The following is a 22,772-nucleotide window of genomic DNA, read 5'->3' on the forward strand; positions in this document are numbered from 1 at the left end:
GTAACTGGGTGCAAGGTACTTTTGTCAGAACACCCCAAATGTGTGCAAGTGTGGTGATGGGCGTGTCTATCTGTTAACTATGTGAAGGCAATACAGTAACTCTGGTGGCATGGTGGCTCTCCCCTTCTCCCTGCTCAGGATCTCACTATACAGCCCCGTCTATCTGAATATTGCCAAGTAATTGAGCTAGTCTTGAATTCACAATCCTCCTGCCTCTACCTTCTTAGTGCTGGGCTGTCAGACAAGTGCTCTCATCCCTAGCTTGATAGCGAACACTGACTGTCAACTCGGTTGGCTGTGGAAGGGCTTAGTAACACCCACCTCTCGCTATGTCTGCGAGGATTAGCAATCAAAGAGCTGTCCTGACCGTGGGCGCCACAGTCCAGTAAGCTGGGGATCGGATGCAACAAAAGCAGAAGAGGCAGTCGGAGCAGATGATAAAGTTTTCCTCAGCTGGTCCATAAATGCTGCTACCACCACCGATGAACATCAGACTCCGGCTTCGCAGCCTCTCAACACAGACCCTCTCCAGTGACTGCCAGGGAGCTTCCAGACCCTTGGCTTGAGACTGCTTGCTGCATCTTGGTCCCTCTTGCTCTGAGGTTTTCATCTTCTTGGACATAGCAGCCTTTGGCTTATCTGGTTCTCCAGCTTGTCAATGGCCATGGTGGGACTACCCAGTCTCTTCCTGCACAAGCCAACACAATCAACCCCCTTTTGGAATTACATATGCGTTCGCTGAACCCTGGCAGGGAGAGAGTGCTTATGCTTGTCCGTGTTTGCAGTGGAACACGGGTTTCCTCTTACCTAAGCAGCAGGAGGACGTGGTGGCATTGTTCTGTGTTGTCAGGAGTTGGCCAAGCCAACAGGCAGATTTATCTGAGTTAGAAAGCGGCAGTGAGGTGGTCATGGTCACAGATGAGGGCACTTGACTATGAAGGTCGGTACATCACACGGTATTCAGCGAGGGCTCATGTCACGCTCGGCAAATGGAGGGCACCCAGGAGAGAAACCACGACTGGGTTCTTTAACCTGCATTTGGTGTGTGCACTTGCCTGATTCTGTGTTCACATGGTTATAGGTGCATGTGTGTGGGCATGTGTGTGTGTGTGTCTGTGCGTGTTGTGGAGGCCTGAAGCTGACGTTGTTTTCCTTGGTTACTCTTTATTTATCGAGGCAGGGTTTCTTGCCGAATTTAGAACTGGCTAATTCCAGTTAGAGGATTCCTGGAGATCCCCTTTGTATGTCTCCGAGTGGAATGCTATGATTACCATTGGCCACCACACCTGACCGACTTTTCCCATGAGTTCTGGGGATTTGAACGCTGGCCTTCACATTTGTGCAACGAATGCTTTATCCACTGAGCCATCTTCCCAGCCCAATGTTTTCTTTTGAAAGGGTGTCTGTATTCTTGGTGTAGGAGGTAGTAGCATCTGGACCCAGATAATTCTATAGCACTGGCGTTAAGTGTAGTGTATGTATATGTTTGTGTGTATATTGTGTATGTATGTTGTGTATGTGTATATTGTGTGTGTATATTGTACGTGTAGAAATGCTCAACCTCCTTAGCCATCAGAGAAATGCAAATCAAAATAATGCTGAGATTTCATCTTACACCTGTCAGAATGGCTAAGATCAAAAACACTGATGACAGCTTATGCTGGAGAGGATGTGGAATAAGAGGAACACTCCTCCATTGCTGGTGGGAGTGCAAACTAGTATAGCTGCTTTGAGTATTAAATGTCTTTCAGCCATTTGAGATTCATCTGTTGAGAGTTCTCTGTTTAGGTTTGTTAAAAAAAAAAAGTACCCCATTTTTTAAATTGGATTATTTGTTCTTTTGAGGTCAAGTTTCTTGAGTTCTTTGTATATTTTGGAGATCAGTTCTCTGTCTGATGTGGGGTTGGTGATGATCTTTTTCCATTCTGTAGGCTGCCATTTTGTCTTGTTGACTGTGTCCTTTGCTTACAGAAGCTTCTCAGTTTCAGGAGGTCCCATTTATTAATTGTTGTTCTCAGTGGCGGTGCTGGACCCTAACTGAGTATTGGGATTACTGTGTGCCACCATGCCTGGCAGCCAGATAAGTAGAGGAATAATACTGCCAGGAATTATGGCTCATTCTAGAAATCAGGATGCTGAGGCAGAAGGATTACTGCGAGTTTGAAGCTAACTTGGGATATATAGGAGATCTAGGCCAGTCTGGGCTACAGTGTTAAATCCTGCCTTTGTTATGCCAGTGCTATGGGTCCCCCAGAGTCCCCCTGAGTTTGAGTTTGTGTGCAAAAGCAAGGAGCCTTTATTGCAGGCTCGAGCGTGGGCTCTCCATCCATTTTGACACATGGATCAGAGAGCATGGGCTCAGCTATGGCAGGGTTTTTAGGAGTAAAGGATGGGGTGGGGAGGGGATTCTGGATTTAGATGGGGGCTGAGCTTCTTTCTGATTGGGCAGGAGTGGGGCAGCAGGAGTCTTGTCAAACAGGGATTGGTACAGGCTTTGCAGCAAGGAAATTGGCAACCTATGTACGTTAGGAAAGCTGGCCTTACTGTTCTGGAGCATCTAGTACTTGTTTGTCTCAATTCTGATTGGTCCCCCGCAGGGTACAGTCTGTGGTTTTTCCTGGTTATTGTAAGGGAGAGGCCTAGTATTGTTAGACTACAGCCTGTCATGGCTTCACTAATGTTAAGTTAGGCCTCTTCAGTCTCAACCAAAACCAAATGATACAAACCAAACCAAAACGACATGACTTACAGGCCCGGAAAAGTTTTTTTTTTTTTTTTTTTTTTTCAGTAAAGTGCTTGTTTGTAAGCCTGGGAACATGTATGTGGTCCCCAGAACCACTATGAAAACCAAACACGGTGTGATGACATGTACCAGAGAGGAAGAGATGAGAGGATCCATGGGCTGCTGGTCAGCCAGCCTGGCCTACTGGGCCAGCCCTAGGCTACCGGGAGACCCTGGTTCAATAAAGACGTGGTGGCGTACGCCTTTAATCCCAGCACTTGGGAGGCAGAGGCAGGCAGATCTCTGTGAGTTCGAGGCCAGCCTGGTCTACAAGAGCTAGTTCCAGGACAGGCCCCAAAGCTACAGAAAAACCCTGTCTCAAAAAAAAGAAGTCAGGGCTGGAGAGATGGCTCAGAGTTTAAGAGCACTGACTGTTCTTCCAGAGGTCCTGAGTTCAATTCCCAGCAACCACATGGTGGCTCACAGCCATCTGTAATGAGATCTGGTGCCCTCTTCTGACCAGCAAGCATACAGACAGAACACTGTATACATAATAAATAAATAAAATGTTAAAAAAAAAAAAAACTCTGTTTTAAAAAAAAAAAAAGAAGTCAAAAGAAACTGCATTCCAATATCTGTGGGAGTGTGCTGCTGTGGCTCTGAGGACAGGGCCCTGCATGCACGCTTGTTGTCCGATTTAGTTCTTGAATAATGCAAGCAGAGAAGGCCAAAGGCCTTTTGACCCAGTATTCCATAATCTTTTTGCCTTGGTTACCATGACAGCTCTCAACCTGGGGCTCATTCTTCTCTTGTTCAAAATATGAATGAGCAAAAATGGGGCTTGGAGGCAGGTTCCTTTGTGGAAGAGCAGGTTTGACCTGGTGCTGCCTCCCAGGCAGTGAGCCACAGTGCTGGTGTGTGTGTGTGTGTGTGTGTGTGTGTGTGTGTGTGTGTATGTGTGTGCGTGCACGTGCATGTATGTGTCTGCATGCGTGGGCGTGTGTGTGTGTGTCCACGTGCATGTATGTGTCTGCATGTGTGGGCGAGTATGTGTGTGCATGCACTTATGCACATGTGTGTGTCTGTGAGCAGGCAGGTCTGGAGCTGATGCTTCTCTGTGGCTGGTTCTCACTGGGAATTGGCTGGCAGTGTGTTACAGGTGCACACATGTGTGAGTGTGTGTCTGAGATCAAGCAGGTCTGAAGCTGATGCCTCTCTGTGGCTGGTTCTCACCTGGAATTGGCTGGTGTGTGTATACGTGTGCATGCACTCATGCACGTGTGAGTGTGTGTGTGTGTCTGTGAGCAGGCAGGTCTGGAGCTGATGCCTCCCTGTGGCTGGTTCTCACCGCGAGTTGGCTGGCAGTGTGTTGCAGGTGCACACACTTGTGAGTGTGTGTGTGTGTGTCTGTGAGCAGGCAGGTCTGGAGCTGATGCCTCCCTGTGGCTGGTTCTTACTGCGAGTTGGCTGGCAGTGTGTTGCAGGTGCACACACTTGTGAGTGTGTGTGTGTGTGTCTGTGAGCAGGCAGGTCTGGAGCTGATGCCTCCCTGTGGCTGGTTCTTACTGCGAGTTGGCTGGCAGTGTGTTGCAGGTGCACACACTTGTGTGTGTGTGTGTGTGTGTCTGTGAGCAGGCAGGTCTGGAGCTGATGCTGGTTCTCACCGCGAGTTGGCTGGCAGTGTGTTGCAGGTGCCATGTACATCACTGGCTTTGCCGAGTCCATCTCAGATCTGCTGGGTTTGGGGAACATCTGGGCTGTGCGAGGAATTTCAGTTGCTGTACTTCTGGCTCTGCTGGGCATCAACCTAGCCGGTGTCAAGTGGATAATCCGCCTCCAGCTGCTGCTGCTGTTCTTGCTGGCTGTCTCAACCCTCGACTTCGTAGTGGGTTCTTTCACCCACCTGGACCCAGGTAGGCCCTTCAAGTGCAGTCCTTTGTAGATGCTGATGGGTGTAATTTGCTGACCACCCTTTCCTCCCACTGGCTGTACCTACAATTCGGGTGGGGTGGGCCTCGTCAAGCGAGCAGCTGCGGCTCCTTGGGCCCACAAGCTCCTTTACGTACACTATGCATGCGCACGCCCATGCACGTTTACTTCATGGATTTTCCACGATTCTCTTTTGTTTCTTACTATTAAAATATACAGGAAATGTAGATAACACAATTTCCTCAAAACAAAACACAAGCAGGTGGGCAGGGACCAAATTCATAGCAACGATTGGGATATGGGGCAAGAAAGAAACGCGGAGCAGAGAGGAAAGCGGACTCTGAAGTTGTCTGCCCGTTTCCTTTATTTTAAGAGCTTGATGTAAACGTAGGTTTCTGAGCATGGTGGAGCCTGATTGTACATATCTGGGAGGCTGAGGCCCAGGCAGGACGATTATAAACAAAATACCGAAACAAACAAACCACGACAAATGGTGACAATTGTCATTTCACAGAGATGGCTACCAAAATGTTTGATTATCTATTGCTTTCTATGCTAAATTATTTCTCAGAATAAAAATGTGTGTTCCTTACCTAAGTTTAAAAACAATCAAAAGGGGCTGGAGAGATGGCTCAGTGGTTAAGAGCATTGCCTGCTTTTCCAAAGGTCCTGAGTTCAATTCCCAGCAACCACATGGTGGCTCACAACCATCTGTAATGAGGTCTGGTGCCCTCTTCTAGCCTGCAGACATACGCACAGACAGAATATTGTATACATAATAAATAAATAAATAAATAAATAATTTTGGAAAAAAAAAAACAATCAAAAGGCCGGGGATAGCTTTTCACTCTTTTGAATGAAGCAAAAAGTCTATCCTTTTCTTATTTTATTGGCACAGAATTTCACTGTGTAGCTCCTGGAACTCTCTCTGTAGACCAGGCTGGCCTTGAACTCACAGTGTTCCACCTGCCTCTGCCTCCTGAGTACTGGGACTGAAGGTGTGTATCACCATATCCATTGAATATTGAAACTATTCAATGAACCCATCACCAACGGATCCAGCTGCTTGCAACCTGTGGGCAGCCTAAAACCATGAGAAAACACAGATATTTACGTATGATTCATAACAGTAGCAAAATTACAGTTATAGAGTAGCAATGAAAATAATGTTGTGGTTGGGGGAGGGTTACCACAACATGAGGAACTGTATTAGAGGGTCGCAGCTCTAGGAAGGTTGAGAACCACCGAACTACTCTAACCTAGGGTTTGCTCAGCCTCTTGAAAGCCCAGCAGTGTGAACCCTACATCCCACCACTCTGACATAACTTTGCCACTTTCAGATTTGTGTTATTTTAGCATCAGGGTCAACTATGCTTGTTCTCAGAAGGCACAACTGCCACCAGGATGCTATAGACAGGCCTGATAATGCACACCCCAGGAACTCTATGTTTATATGGAACAGAGATCAGGCTTTAAAGAGAGAGGGAGATGGGCCCAACTGGTGTGATTAAAGCAATCTGCAGCCCAGACAGGGGCCTGTGATGGTGGTGGTGCGGAAGGAACCCACAGCTTATCTTACTTAGTCCTTTGTCTTGAGATGGGAGCAGTAATACCCATTTTACAAAGGAGGAAGCTATGGTTTGTGCTAAGACTTGGCAGAGCTAGGGTTTGAAGCTGGATATGATGCTGTAGCCTGTTCTGTGGTAGGAGGAGGCCTGTTTTCATATAGCTGGCTTGTCTGCTCTCTGCTTCCCCCTTTCTGGTCACCTCTGTAGGTGAATGTGTTACAGTAGTGTTGCAGGAATATCCTGACTTACAGGGAAGCCAGGATATACTTAGAACTGCAATAGGACAGCTCTGGGGTGGGGGTAGAGCCACAATAGGACAGCTCTGGAGACTGGAGCTGCAATGGGACAGCTCAGCCCTGGAGGAAAGGTGTCCAGACTATCGGGAAGCCAGGCTACCTGAAGCTGGTGCGTGGTGTCTCCCTGCAGGATCCTGCTTTTCTCCTGGAGAGCCGCTACAGCTAAGCTGTGCTCTGTTCCCTTACGGGAGCCTTGCAGAGCTATCTGCTTCTCTGGCCCAATATTTTCTTCTGCTAAAACTCTGCTAAAGGGGGAAACCCCTGCAGAAATGTAGCAGTCTCCTCCAGCTCCTATGAAAAGTTGTTACTTTTTTCTGCCTGTCCTTGCTCAGCCCCCACTTAAGCAGAGTCCTAGCAAGGTTCTTCTGTTCTGCTCTGCCTTGCTGAGGCCCCCTAGGGAGCGTCTCAGCAAGTTTTTTCAGCTCAATCCCCTAAGGGACAACGAGAATGAAGGTCATCACCCAAGACTCTTTTGAGAATGAGATTTATTTGGGAAGGAGGAGTCCAGGAGAGTGGCTGCCTCTGCCAGGAAGGGATTAACAGCAGCTCCCTGGCAACCTTAGGGCAGCCTCTAACTAGAGCAGTGGAGAGGCTTATATAGGGCTTCTTAGGGGTGGAGTTTTCCCAGGGAGAACATTTTCTGCTCAGGGATTGGTCAGTTTAGCTGGTCGGGGCAGAGATGACTCTGATTTCATGGCCAGACTGTGTTTCTTTCTCCGGTCCTTTTGAGCTTTTTGACTATAAGGACCAGGGCATATTTCTTTCGCTGGCTCTGATTCTAGGAACAAGGTGTGTTTCTTTGAAGTCAGTTTCAGAGCCAGGGTACATGTCTTTAGTCCTGGGTTCAGGGATAAAGATGTTTCTTTCCCTGGCCCAGGTCTCAGATCTGGGGTGTGTTTCTTTCACTGACTCTGGGTTCAGAGTCAGGGTGCTCAGTGATTGGCTGGCTTCCTGCTCCAGTTGTCCCTTTTACCCTACACCCCCTGCATTGTATTCGTCCTAATTATAGACGGTTGTGAACCGCTTGGCGTGGGCATAGAATCGAACTCAGGTACCCTGGAAGAACAGCAAGTGCTCTTAACTAGTGAGCCATCTCTTCCGCCCCCAGGTCTTGCCTTTTAAATGCTGTTGGCTGTAGGCTGTCCAGAGTTGAGTTGGAAGGTAGTACCATTTCTTCAGATATTACCTTTAAATGTCAGAAGCTGCATACCCTCTGAATTCCCTGGACGTTCCCTACTGACATCCAGAAGCTCCGCCGACTTAAGCTCCCCTGACTCCTACACAGAAGGGGTCCTCAGGACTCACTCCGGTGCCAAGGGCCTGGTGGTGGCCCTGGCTCACCTGAAATGCTTTCCCGTGCTACCTGGGGCTTCTCTGCAGGACTGAAGGTGGGCTCTTTCCTGGCCTTGTACCATCCCGCAGCAATGGTTGTCACACTGAGGGTGACAGACTGGCCTTTGACTGCCAAACTGTCAACAAAGGGAGAAACAGTCCACCCAGTCCCTGACTCCCTGCCCTCCCCTCCACTGTCACCGTTGCTAAGATACTACAGTTGATTGGCAGGGCAGTGCCGCTGGCCACCATGAACTTCACTAGACTCGTGTGTTTTCCTTCTTCATTGGTGACGTTCTTGGCTGCTCCTCTAAGAAACACTAAATGCTTGTACTTCCTTCTGGTCAATACATTAGTGGGGTGTTGTATGAGCTGAAACTTTTTTTTTCAATAATTCCCATAGCAACGGTCCCTTCTAATATCTGTTTTTGGCATCATTGGTTTTATCAAACAGACTGTTTTCTCTGCAGTTAAGAACCCACACTGAAACCAGGCCATAAACCTGTGGGATGGATTTAGCAAAATGACTTCAACTATTAAGGGGAAAAAGGACATTTGAAAAAAGACTGGAGGGAACCGTGCCTGGATGTTAACAGTGGTTGCTCAGCTGGATTATTTCAATTCTACTTTTCCTTCATTCGGCTGGTATTACTTTTTTTAAGATTTATTAATTTGTTAATATTTGCGTGTGTTGCCTGTATGTGTGTATATGCACTATGTACATGCCTGATATCTGAGGAGGCCAAAATAGGGAATCAATCAGCTCCCCTGGGTGGTTAGGAACTGCCATGATGGGTTCTGGGAACTGAACCTGGATCCTCTGTAAGAACAGTAGGAGCTATTAGCCACTCTCCAGACTAGTGTTACTGTTTATATTTACACACATACACAGACACACACATATACATGCATACGTATACATAATACTCACACACATATATACATATACAACACACACACACATATATATATACACACATATACATGCATACATATACATAATACTCACATACATATACAATACACACACACACACACGGAAGACTGGCTACCCTGACATCCTCTTCTGGCCTCTGGGGACACCAGGCACACAGGCACACATGTGGTGCACAGACAGACATAAGCAGTTAAAACACCCATACTCCAAAGTTAACATTTGAAAAATTAAACAAACAACAAACAAAAATAACAGGTCAAAAGTTTTTAGATCTCCTTGTACTATTGTTCCCCTTTATTTGCATTTTAAAGTTAAACAAGTCAGACATAGCCTCATGCCTGTGATCTCAGGAAGCTGAGGCAGGAGGATTAGCCTGGGCTATAGAGTAAGACCCTGTCTCCAAAGAGGGAGAGAGGAAAAGATGAAAGAAAGCAAGGAAAGGAAACTTTCTGTTTCTATTATGAACCCCTAGATCCTGGCACCCATAAAAGATGCTTAGACTCTGCTTCCCACTCTGCTTTCCACTCCTCTGGCCCAGGAGAAGGGCATGTGTGCTTGTGTTGAGTGCACACAGGTCCACACTCCGTCACTGTCCCTGCTCCTGCTCTGGGCACCTGTGGGCGTCTTGTCTGTATGCAATGTAGTCACTCTAAAAATACATTTATTTTTTGAGATCATGATATATCATTTCCCATTCCCCCTTTCTCCCTCTAAACCTTCTTCTCCTACACCCCTCCTTACTTGCTTTCAAATTCTTGCCTTTTTTCATTAATTGTTGTTACATGCATTTATGAATATACACACTGCATGACGTTTCCTGTTACTGATTTGAAAATACTTCGAGTTAAAAGTCCTATTACTGTGTTCTAGACTTCTCCAGTCTTGAACCTTTGCAGATGTGGCAGATGTGAGCATCCTGTTCAGATGTGGGAGCCTGCTTCTGCAGGAGCAAGTCATAAATAGAGTTCACAGGAAGACGGCCGAATGCACTTTAAATGTTGCTGGGCTCTGCCACCTTCCAATTAGATTGTTCTGAACTCACAGTAGTGGTAGATATGAGTTATTGACCATCTATATCTTGGGAAATATTGGGTGGGCACAATCTTTTAAATGTCTGCCATTGTGTAGGTTCGAGTATGTATTCCTTTTCTTTCCATTTGTTTTTTGTAAACCATTGAGGTTAATTTTTTCATGTTTTTATTGCCTCTTTTGTCTCTTTTCTCTTGAATTGTCTATAATTCTGTTCTCTCCCACTCGGTTCTCTCGGTTCCTGATGGTTCCTAAAGCTCTCTCTACCTTATCAGTGAATCCGACACAGACAATGTCGGCTTACTTCTGATGCGTGCTAGATGCGTGCTACAGACATTGACGCTTTCCCTGATGTCATCTCTCCTTTTAAAATTCTATGTAAAGAAGTAATACATACATAAAATGCCCATTTTGAACCAAGCTATATGCTCTATTTATTTCCTCGTGTGTTTTCCTGAGCTCGGAAATGTACTCGGTGTGTTAAGTCCCTGGGTCTGCTTGAGCAACTGCTACAACCACAGAGCCCAAAACCACAGAGATTTATTCTCACATAGTTCTGAAGGCCAGAAGTCTGGAATCAAAAGTGCCTGGGGGTCACTGTCCCTGCAAGTTCTTCCTTCTTCTTCTTAGGCTTCCAGAAGCCCAGGTGTCCCTTAGGAGTGGCTGATTGTTCTAGTTCTGTCCATCTTCACGTGGCCCTGCTCTGTCTTTCCCCCATGTACACAGTGTTTTAACAAAATAACATAATGTGTCACTGAAGATACAGTGAACCTGATAATCCAGACGGGGATCTTTAGGTACATCCTCTGCAAGACCCTGTTTCCAAATGGGGTCTCATTTATAGGTTCTTAGGTCTTGGTGAGAACACACATTTGGAGGCCACCGTTTGCCCCCCCCCCCTACACTCCATCACTTTTGATTTGCTTTATTTTTCTATGGCCAATCACTATGTAGAAAACGCCCCCATAGAACTTTCAGCTGCCCCTGGGGTCTACCCAGAGCCCCTCTTGTGGAAACCCCTCTCCTGCCTTGCTTTTCCTAGAGAGGCTACTCTGTGCTGGGTCCCAGCTGGTGTGCAGGAGCTCCCCATCTCTCTGCCCAGGGCCTGGACCCTCTCCTGTGGGTCCCAGAAAGTATCCCTTCTCTGCCTTCACGTGAAAATGCTTTGGATTAGAATTGTGAAATCATCTTGCTTCCTTCTGGCACTCCACGGCGTGATGTGTTTGGGGCTATTCTGATTTCCATGCCTGCTTCTTCTCCAACTGTTAAACATCTCCTCTCTACCCGTGAGGCCCTACAGTTCCATAACAAAAACTTGTTAGATTTAAATTTATTTTGAATTTTTATGTGTGTGTATGTGAACATGCATGTGGGTTCCCATAGAATATGGGAAAGGGTGTCGGATCCCCTAGAATTGGGTGCTGAGAACTGAACCTGGATCCTTTAGAAGAGCAGCCAGTGCTCTTAACCACAGAACCATCTCTCAAGCCCTTGTAACAACAACAACAACAACAACAACAACAAAATCTATTTATCAGCTGGAGCACCTTCAATTTTGGAATTACAGCTATTTCTTAGAGAGTCTCCCCTTCCACACACACATTTTTTCTATTTTATTTGTGTTCTTTTTTAAAAAAAATATAAACTGAATGGCCCATTAGCTCAGGCTTCTTATTAACTCTTATAACTTATATTAGTCCATTATTCTTGTCTATGTTAGCCACATGGCTCGGTACCTTTTTCAGAGAGGCAGTCACATCTTGCTTGCTCTGTGTCTGGATCACACCTACAGACTGCAGAATCCTCTTCCCAGAATTCTCCTGTTCTCATTGCCCCACCTCTACTTCCTGCATGGTTGACCCACCTATACTTCCTGCCTGACTACTGGCCAATCAGCATTTTATTAAACAAGTATAAGAAACAAATGTTTACAGGGTAAAACCATTGTCCCACAGGAATCTCCCCCCCCCCTTTTTTTTAAAGAACAAGAACTCTGAATCTAATATCCTTTGTTTAGGTTTTCTTCTGACCATTATCCATAACAACTTGTATCCAACATTCTAAACAAAGGAAAACATCCATAGTCCATTTTTTGGGAATGTGGTAGAGTTTTCCAGGCTACTTCCTGTAGAATTGGGGTGCTGATAATCTTATGGGGACCTAAGAAAATTTAGAATTATGATCAAGTCATGTTCTTTAAGTCAGAATCCTTCCATGCTGGCCTTGAACTCGAAATCTTCAACCTTCTCAGCACTGCAATTACAAATGTGTACTACCATATCCACCCAGCTTACCCTCTTCCCCCATTAAATTCTAACCCTAGCAATCCTCCTTCAAAACCAGTTTTAATTTCTGCAGCTTAGGTTGCCCACAAAGAATATTAAATGAAAAATTTGAGATATAATTCATGGATTTTCATGAACATTTCATGAATTGTTCATAAGGTTCCCACTTATTCTGTTTTGCTCTTGTTAGGCTCTCACCTCATCATAGGTATGTGTAGGGAAATGCAGGATTTAGTGGGCTTTGCAGGGTTGGTCATCCCTGGGATCCTGGAACTCTTCCCTGGGGACATTCGATGAGCACCACAGTTGGATATTAGAATTCTTGGTTTGACTCCTGGAGCTTGGCCTGGTGCTTGGCTGTGGATCTCTGCATCTGCTTCCATCAGTTACTGGATGAAGGCTCTCTGATGACAATGAGGCCATACACTCACCAATATGATTACAGGGGAGGCCAGTTCAGTCAGGCACCCTCTCCACTGGGAGCAGAACTCCTGGTCTGAACATTTGTTGTTTGAAATGCTTTTAAATTTTAAATTATTTGTGTGTGTGTGTGTGTGTGTGAGAGAGAGAGAGAGAGAGAGAGAGAGAGAGAGAGAGAGAGAATGCATGTGCATACTGTTTCCTTTTGTCTCAAGATGCCTCTGTGTCATATTCTCTCTCTGCCCTGCCTTTCCTCACCACCTGGTTATGCCCTGGAGGCTGGCAGCAAGGGTCTCTTTTTCTTTCTCCTCCTCTGGTCCCATCTTTCCCAAAGCACAGACTCCTGCCCCAGACCCAGACTGGCACTGCACAAAGCTGAACAGCATAGCAGTTTAGACGTGGCACTTCCAAGCATGTGTCTTAAAGCTCCTAGAATGCCATTTGGGGGTTCATATGTTCATTTATATAAGATGAGCCTCGGGCCAAAATGATCTCACTGCCATGAAAGTCAGGCAGATATAGAGAAAATTCATTTTAGAAAGTGAAGTGACATGTGGTGTGTTTTAATTCTAGGTTCTACATTTTAAAATGAAACTGTGAGCCTCCAGGCTTAATCCTTTGGTTATCCAGGAAGGCACTTGCCACAGTTCTGTGACAGACCCTGCATTTTACAGCCCACATCCCACACTCTGCTCCACCCCGGTCCCATGATGTCTCCTCTCAGTCAGTCAGCCAACAGGGTCTGGGGCAGGCTCATCTCATGCAGAATCCAGCAGGTGGAAGCGGCTTGGTGAGGCTGGGGTTTGGTTTTGCCTATGCAGAGGTCAAAATCGCTGCTTGGAAGCTGTATAAAAGGAGCAGCAAGCATGCCTGCCGCTGCTCTCTGCTGAAATGGCTACATCCAGGGTTCCATTGAGCGTGATCTCTAAGTCCAGGACTTTTGCTCAACTCTGAGCCCTTTCTGCTTGTTTGTTAGTTTGGGTTTTTGTAGGGTCTCACTGTGGTCCAGGCTGACCTGGAACTTTCTCTATAGCCAAAGGATGTTCTTGAACTTCTGATCCTCCTGCCTCCACCTTCCACGTGCTGGTATCAACGACATGTCCTGCCGTGCCCAGCTTTTATCTGTGACGCCTGATATGTTTTGCACATTGGCCATATGTATTGATTTGAAATAGCATTTTCCCCTTTAGTCTGTGACATAATGCCTTGGCTTTTTTCTTGGTCTTCCTATGCCTCACATCTGGTCAGGAGAGCACGGGGCTCAGTCCTCTGCTGTGGGTGAGAACCCCATGCCTTCTTCCTCATCGTCCATGCTACCCTGGTTCACCTGCTTCCTCAGATTTCTCCAACCCAGCCCCCATATTGCCAATTCCTATGGTCCACATACCACCTTGAATTAAAGTCAAGACACTCATACCCCCCAGTCATTATCTTTATTTTTAAACATTATGATAAATGTTATTATCTTTTAAAAGTAGAATCATCTTTTATTTGATCTCATACATGTAAACAATGGATCTTGATCCTGTCCACCCCAACACCCCTTTTTTACATTCCCTAAACATCCACTAAGCACCCTCCTGCCACCTTCTGGCCCACTCGGGTTTTGCTGTTGCTTTAGTAACCCACCAAAGCCAGTCGGTACTTTCTGTTGAGTGCTGACCGCTGATCTTGTTGGCTGATCTTCTGCAGACAAGTGTAGCTTCCGTGAGTTTGTGAGTGAAACGACCATGGCATGTATCTAGAGAACAGCATCTCCCAGAGCTCCTCTCCACATCTTGGCTCGTACATTCCTTCTGTCTCTCTTCCGAGATGGTGTCTGAGTCGTGGGATAGAACACTCAATGGTCACTTAGATTTAGCACTTTGACCAGTTGTGAGTCCCTGGTCAAGGCTGAGGGCAGCACTAATCTATGGGTAGACATATCACTATTTAGATAGCAAAACCACACTGTAACAGAGGCTGGGCAGGGTTATTTCCCTACCTCAGAGATGCAGAAGCAGCCATTTCTAGGGACCCAGGCCTCTGTGTTCAACTCCTTGCTGGTCTAACATACAAGAGAGGCAAAATTTGGGAGTTGACAGACCTAGGTTCCTGCCTAAGGCCTACGCCCCAGCCGTGGACGTTTGAGCAGGTTTGCAGTATAGGTATGAGTTCCGTCCTGTGGACCAAGGTGGACACAAACATTTTGGCTGCTCCTCTAGAGCTTAGAGTCAGCCTGCGTGGTTGGCTAAGAAGGGCAAGGCTTAGGTTTTCCAGAATTGCTCAGTACTGGCTTATGGAGATAGGCAGTAAACACTGCTATGTAGAAGTGTCCACTAGGTGAAAGACAGCCAGACTGCATGGCCTTTTCTGTCTCTGCAAGCGCAGTTGGTTAGTCTGTGACAACCATGAGGGACATCTCCGTGCCCTTACTGCCCATACACCTACCTGTCTTGTCCCCATCTCTAGGACTCTGCTTCACTCTTGGGACAGAAATGGGGGCCAGGTTACCACTGTGGCATCACCTTCCCAGCCACCTTTCTCCAGCCCCTCGCAGTGGATACCAACTCTGCACACTTCGTCTCCGAGTGTTTTCTGGGCTGCGGTCAGGTCTGCCCGAAGGGCCTTGCAGTGCCCTCAGTGGCCTCTGTGTGGAGTTGCAGTCTGTTGGTTCTCTGGCCTCTGGGCAGGAGGCCTTATCCCAGGGCAACTGGCTCAGCCCTTTTCCCTTTCCCCATCCTAGGAGGAAACGCTCCCTTCTGTGTGTGGTGGATTACTCCTCTTGAGCTGGTGTTTACATTTTGCACTGGGACTAGGGATGGGTGGAGCCATTCATCAAGGACTGCCACACATGCTCTCAAGTGACCCTCATAAACAACACTGGACAGGGGCTGGGAAGGTTAATTCAGAGAGGCAGAAGCAGCAGCCTGGAGAAGGGAAGTGAGCTCTGAGAACTCAGGCCTCTGTGTGTGACTAGCAACCAGCTCCTTGCTGGTCCCGCAGAGAGGGGCTAAGCCTGGCTATAGACAAAGAACACTTTCAGTGAGGGTCCCTGACTTTCACTCCAGCCTTGGTCCCCAGAGCCCTGAACCCTGCCTGCACCCAAAAGCACCAGTGGAGGCTGAGGGGAAGCAGGGAGAATCCTAAGCTCTGGTTGAGTCGGGCACCTCTGGGTGGAGACTGTCCATCTATGTTTCCAAACTGCTTGGGGTCTGGGATCCCTGCCCCTTGTCCTCTGCTTGTGCAGGCCTTTGCCCCGCCTTCTTCAGAGATGGGCAATGAGGTCCAGTGGGGGTCAAGACTGTGGCTCTCCATGCTCGGGCTCCCAGAGACCTGGAGTCAAGAGTGGCCTAGAGTGTGCTGAGAGGGGGGCTCTGATCTTTGTTCTAAACTTCTCATGTGACTGACACTCAGCCAAGCGTTGCACTCATACACACACACATACATACACACACACACACACACACACACACACACACACACCTGAGGAAACAGCAAGCAGCACTGGTTGCTAGGCACCCTACGTGTATTTGAAACAACCAGCTGAGGACGGTGAGAAGACATTGTCCACTTTATGGACAAGGGAGTTGAGGTCCCAAAGAGCTTCTAAAACTTCCCTGATGTTGCATTGTATGTGGCTTGGCCGGTGTGATCTCAGAGGCACCGGCTGTCACTGTGTGCCATCGGGTGAAGGTGGAGTCCCCAAACTACTTCCGTTCTTTCAGATCAAGAAGATCTGTGAGCCTGAGGTCTCAGCCAGCCTTCTCTTCCATGGTCAGACGGTCAGAGCAGAGCTCACTGAAGGGGAAACAAGAGACGAGATGGAGGACTGTGAACACAGGCAGGGGCATGACAGAACATGTTCCCCCTAGTGCCACCAGGAACAGAGATCATGGGCAAGCTCAGCCAAGGAGTGCTAGATTCAGGTCCACAATCAGGCAGAGTTAGTGTCGGCCCTCCAGGCTCCTCCCTGCATAGCCTGCCTCTGACCTCTGGGGTCTCCAGCTGCAGCCTTCCTCCCGGAGGGCATGGTAGCGAGACCAGATGGTTCCACACATGTCCAATGCATCGCAGGCCGAGAGCTGCCTCACCTTGGCGGAGGCAAGCATTTCTGCCATTTCCTAGGATTCCCTGACAAGATACACCAGCTTAGAAATAGACAAGGATTGCAGCTGCGGGTGGGGGCAGCAAACCTGGGAGATCTGAGGGCACAGTAACAGGAAAGAGAAAGCGGCAAATAGCATTTCTTTATTTTTGAGACAGGGTCTCACTGGGTAACTCTAGCTAGTCTGGAATGTGCTATGTTGATCAGGCTGGCTTTGAACTCAGAGATCTGCCTGCCTCTACCTCTGAGTGCTGAGAATAAAAGACAAGCCACCATGATGTTTAACAACAACAACAACAATAATAATAGTAATAATTATTTGTTACTTTCCCTATCTTCTGCTTCTCCTCTGTCTATCTGGACTTCCTTGCTTTCTGGCTTCCTTCCTACTTTCCTTCCTTTTGTCTCAGTGGTTGGATCCTTGGGATGAGCCCGGGTATGGGGGTTTCTGGTCTAACCCTGATCATTTTTATTGCTGTCTTAAACTCTGTTGGTATACTAAAATTTCACCAGTAATTGCGTGCTAGTTTATTTAGCTAAGGACACGATGCCTTGTGGTCACAGGTCATGTAGAGGTGTTTGGATGAATGGAAGCAGGCGTCATGGGCATTTCAGTCTTGAAGAGAGTTGGTTCATCCAAATGCCACTCACCACTCACCACAGAGGGCCTGTGTGACAAGTTCTTGTTACAGATACCGGGCCAGAATCAGAATCTGGAAGCTCTACAATGTTTTTGTTTTTGAGACAGTTTTCTCTGCAGCTTTGGTGCCTGTCCTGGAACTAGCTCTTATAGACCAGGCTGGCCTCGAACTCACAGAGATCCTCCTGCCTCTGCCTCCCAAGTGCTGGGATTAAAGGTGTGTGCCACCACCACCCAGCCATGAAGCTCTACAATGCTAAGGGAGAGATGAAGTTGGGCTTGCCTGGATTCCCTGCCTGATCCCCTTCTTCATACCCCTCATTTGCTTTGACAGTGATCTGGAGCACATTGCTGGGGTGTCACAGCAGGATTGAGGGAGTGGGGCTCCAGAGGAGGCCCAGTTGCTGGGATCATCCCTTTGGTGGCTTGTCACAACAACATGAATTCTCAGAGGACAGGGATAGACCTCTGTGTCCCCAGCAACAGGCTAGAGCCTAGGCAGGGTTTGGGACTCCTTGTTAACTGAGCAAATGAAGGAGTCAGAGCGAGGAGGGCGCTAGGGAAAGGTCCTGGAGCCTCAGCAGAGGTAGAGGGCTATCACCCTTGGCCCCTGCAGACCTGGGTGGCTGATCCTCCCCAGGCTCCCCCCAGAGAGGCGCCGGCCTTCCTGTTTTGGCAGCAGCTCTCAGGTATTCTGTCTGCACAGGCTCAGCTGGCAAGGGATCTCACAATGGCTTCACAGAGGGCCAGCCCTGGGTGGAGTCCTGCTGCAAGTTCAGTCAGACCTTCTTGGGCAGAAGGAAGGAAGACGGGTTACAGTTGTGAGAAACTGTGGCTTTGAAAAGTCTTCTTCCTGAGTCTTCTGGTTTGCAAAGGCGCGGAGGTGCTTAGGGAAGCATTACATATTTGATGAAGAGTGCGGATGAGTCACGGGAAGTCAGACCGCACATCTTACCTTCCCCAGGTCACAGCACGATATCTATGTTACAGCCTCGGTAACTACAACAACAACGATATCGCTCCCTCCTCCCGCCCCCTCCTCCTCCCTCTTTCCTTCCCTTTTGGTACACAGGTGTCGTGTTACCCATATCCACATGTAAGTAAATTAAACCAGAACCTAGACAGCTGGGACAGGGGGATCTCCTGACTTGTTCTTTCCAACTGCTTGGGTCTGAGAGGAAGGCCAGGGATCTGGGATGTTGGCCAGACACTCCCCTAGATCAGCCGGAGTCTGGCTGGGGATTTGAGGATCTATGACATGAACAGGCAGTTCACACACTGACCTGAGGGGTCAAAGAGTAAAACCAACCCAACTTAAACAGACCTTCCTTTGCCTGGGACCAGATACCGGGTGAGGCAAGTGTGGGGTGATGGGATATAATTTGCCATTTGTTAACCAATAGCCAGTTGTTTCTCATCAGGCTCTTCCAGTTATAGCACATAGGATTGCGGTGATCTCATTCTTGACCAATGGCCAGCGCATTCAGCTGTCTGGTGAAATAATCTATTAACTGGGCACCTGCCAATTGTCTGGAATAGGAGTGAGTTCAGGCATATGTTTTAAGAAGTGATAACATTGTTATGGGTCCCGCCTAGACAGGGAGATGGGAAACACAAGGCGGCCAGCACTCACCCTGGAGTTAGACTTAGATGAGGTGTTGTTTGGACTAGACGCTATACCCTGTGACTGACCCCTTTCCTCGGCACAGTTCTGTGGCAATGCCTCTTAACCTGTGGGTTGTGATCCCTGTGGGGAGTCAGACCACTTTTTCATAGGGGTTGTCTAAGACCATCGGAAAACAGATTTATATTACTAACAGTAGCAAAATTACAGTTATGAAGTAGCAACAAAAATAACTTTCTGGTTGGGGTCACCACAAGGTAAGGAACTGTTTTAAAGCATCACAGCGTTAGGAAGGTCGAGAGCCACTGTCCCGTGGGATTGAAGGGCACACCACCATGTGCCCACTGCATCTGGGCCTTGAATGAGGACCTGGGCACAGGGGGGCCGTTTGCTGGGTCTCACAGCTGCCATTGGAACCCACTTCTCCCAGCTCCTCATTTTGTGGCTGTGTGAGCACCTGTGTTTCCAGGGAACCATCGCTCACAACTGTGTGTTCAGGCCGTCACATACCTTCTGCACGAGGACCGAGCTTAGCCAGACCCTTGGGATGGAAAAAGCTTAGGAAAAAGTGTGACCATCACTTATCTGCAGCAATGATGACAATAGCTGTCTTTTATCAAACACTATATAGGCCAGGCATTGTTAATTTTTTGTTTTGTTTGTACCTGTTATTTAATTATTGCACAGTAAGTGTGTGCTTTGGTAGTCCCATTTTGTAGATGGGAAAATAGAGGCAGTGAGCAGTAAATATTTGCCCAATCACAAGGTCAGATGAGACTCAAATAACCTAAGCTCTTACTCACGATACCCTGCTACAGGATCTGGGTTGAGGAGGAAGGCTGGGTGGCTTCTACTTTCACAGTACAGCGAAAAGGCCCTCCCTCTCCAGAGATCGGCCTCTAGACTTGTGGTTCTTCTGTTGGGCTGTACCAGTTACCTGGTAACAGTGCTATGCTATCTTCTTCAGGTCTTTTTTTATTCTAACCTGGCACCTCTCAGACATCCACACAGAGTCTGTCAGGTGCTGTCAGTCCCAAGGTCTGTGCACATTGTCTGTAGTGAAGGATGCTGGCTCTCAGCTTCCTCCTTGGCTAACTTGACCTTCGGTTAGCACCAACACTCACACATCTACTCTTTAGCTTCCAAAATATTGTTGCTGTCTTATATAAATCTTAGAGATTTATATCCTTTAAAAAACGCCACAAACAAACAAACAAAAAACCTCTGCTACATATTAATTCAAGTTAGAGAAGAAATAAAATTCTGCATGTGCGTTTAATCTGCTTTCTTGACTCAGAAATTCTGTGTTAATTATTTTATATGGGAAACTGACCACATTTTAAAGATACATAATTTCATTTACTTCTTGCCTTTATAAAGTGTCATTTTCCCATCTGGGGGTGGTGCATATTGGCTCGTCTTTCTGGAGACATCGCCCTTCTCCAGCAAAGCCCAAAGTCTTATATTCGCTATTCTGTGGGTTATACTGGTCCTGGGGGCAGGGGGTATTTGTGAAAACCTGAATAAAACTATAAATAAAAGGTTTCAGCACCTTCTAGAAGCCATTTGGGATAACAGTGTAGAAGAACCATAGTCCGTTCTCTTGGTTGGCTGCTGGAGTGTGATTTCACACACCATCAAAATAAACATTAAAGAACCCTTGCTATCCACAGAGGGGCAGCTTTCTGGGCTGGCCTTTAGTCCCAGCTGCCAGGAGGTGTGAATTAGCATTAAGAACAACTTCCAAGCTGACTGTGAGTGCCCTGGCGGCACACACTGTAGGGGATGTGTAAGCTATAGATAGAGAAGTGAGTGTCGGGCGGGCATTGCTCTGGGGCAAACAGCGACTTCGTGATTACAGTACCTGGAAATCGTATCAAGAGAAAGGCTTCTCCTGCACAGAGAGCATCCCACAATCACTGGCTGCACTTATAATTTTATTTATTTATTTATTAAAGATTTCTGTCTCTTCCCCGCCACCGCCCCCCATTTCCCTCCCCCTCCCCTGATCAAGTCCCCCTCCCTCATCAGCACGAAGAGCAATCAGGGTTCCCTGACCTGTGGGAAGTCCAAGGATCACCCACCTCCATCCAGGTCTAGTAAGGTGAGCATCCAAACTGCCTAGGCTCCCCCAAAGCCAGTACGTGCAGTAGGATCAAAAACCCATTGCCATTGTTCTTGAGTTCTCAGTAGTCCTCATTGTCCGCTGTGTTCAGAGAGTCCGGTTTTATCCCATGCTTTTTCAGACCCAGGCCAGCTGGCCTTGGTGAGTTCCCGATAGAACATCCCCATTGTCTCAGTGTGTGAGTGTGTGGGGGCTGCACTTATAATTACAATCAGGGGTCCCTGGGGCTGAAAATGAGCAGAGAAATGGTCTCCTTGGTAGGGAAAACCTAGGGCCAGGTGTGGTTGTGCATGCCTGCAGCCCCAACACTGGGGGTCCTGAAGCAGGTCAGAGTTTGGTGTCAGCTTAGGCTACACCATGAGACCCTTTCTCAAAACATCCCGGCCATCCCCCAAAAAGGGGAACAAAATGAACATTGAAACTTAAATAGGAAAATGCATTTTTTTTCCTAAAAAATATTTTGTCATGGTACATTTTAAGGCTTGTCTAACTGATATTCTTTCCTGGGATCCTTTATTTCTTCTTGTCCTTCCTTGGTCTCATTTGTCCCTGTCTCCAGTGTCCCCCAACCTGCCTCTATTTATTTCTTTTTCCTCTACTTGATCAGTTGACCAGAATGCTTTTGCTTGAGTTCTACTATGTGCAAATACAATGCTTGGTAATTTTTTTCAGTGTTTTGAGACAGCGTTTCTCTGTAGCTTTGGAGCCTGTCCTGAACTCTGTAGACCAGGCTGGCCTAGAACTCACAGAGAATCTGCCTGCCTCTGCCTCCCGAGTGTTCGGAGTAAAGGCATGCACCACTACCGCTTGGCATTGCTTGGTATTTTAAGATACAAGAATAAGGCCCAGTCTCTCCTCTAACTAGACAGCCAATTCACCCTGCTGTTTTAAAGGAAAATCTCTGTTCTAGGAGCAGTGTGCAATGACCTTGACCTGAGGCTATCAAGATCTAAGAGAACAGGCACCTTGGAGGTTTCACAGGCCTTCACCCGAGAGCGAGCTGGGGAGGGTGACCCTAGACAGTGTGAATGCAGACTCAGAAGTGAGAAGGTGCGTGGAAAATTCCAGAAGTGCGAAATTATGTGGTGCTTACGGCCAGTGTAGGATGGGGAGTGACCAAGGGCTAGCTAGATGGAAGTGTACTGGCTTAAGGAGAGTCACCCTGCTTCTTGATGCGGCAGCTAAGAGACTTCCTGGGCTTCCAGAGGTGTGTGTGTGTGTGTGTGTGTGTGTGTGTGTGGTGCGTGTGTAGGGGCGTGAGTAATGTTAGCTCTGTTTGGACAGTGCACATGCGCTCTCTCTTCTCTGACAAACTCCAAAGTCTCCTATTCAGGACAGTCACCACCATGTGGGTTATGTCCTCATTCTGGGGGCCATTTGTGGAACTCTTTTAATAAAACTCTGTAAATAAGAGGTTTCAGAGGCTTCTGGAAGTCATTTCAGATGATGGTGTAGAAGAAAGAGGATTGTTTCTCCTGCTGGAGAAGAAGGAAGGTTAAGTCCTGAAAGTTTGCATTTGTGGTGGTCAGGATGTTGAAACAAAAACAAAAAAACAAATAAGCAAAGCAACCATAAAAGGTTAGCATTTCTTCTGCTCACAGCCACGCCTGTCACCTGCTGTCCTCTCGTGCCTCGCTCCTAAAGGGGGATCTGTCAGGACAGGGCCAGCTGCAGGCTCCCCGAGGACTAGACTCTGTGTGCCCACCTCTGTGCTGAGAGTGTGTTCGTAGGGCATAGGGAGATGTTGAACTAGGAGCAAATTCTCATGGCCTGTGTGT

General features: G+C 47.4%; 1 protein-coding gene across 2 annotated transcripts in view; it reads left to right on the forward strand.

Moving 5' to 3' along the window:
* The window catches only part of Slc12a8 (solute carrier family 12 member 8), a 156,361-nt gene that overhangs the window by 32,261 nt on the left and 101,328 nt on the right, over nt 1-22,772 (forward strand). For both annotated transcript variants that reach the window (XM_041673157.1, XM_041673158.1), the window contains exon 4: nt 4,404-4,635. In XM_041673157.1, coding sequence (XP_041529091.1) covers nt 4,404-4,635 — 232 coding nt within the window. The remainder of the gene's footprint in view (nt 1-4,403; nt 4,636-22,772) is intronic.

The sequence above is a fragment of the Microtus oregoni genome, unplaced genomic scaffold (genome assembly GCF_018167655.1).
Source record: "Microtus oregoni isolate MIOR12 unplaced genomic scaffold, Mior012 000023F_ref0000262, whole genome shotgun sequence".
NCBI lineage: Eukaryota > Metazoa > Chordata > Mammalia > Rodentia > Cricetidae > Microtus > Microtus oregoni.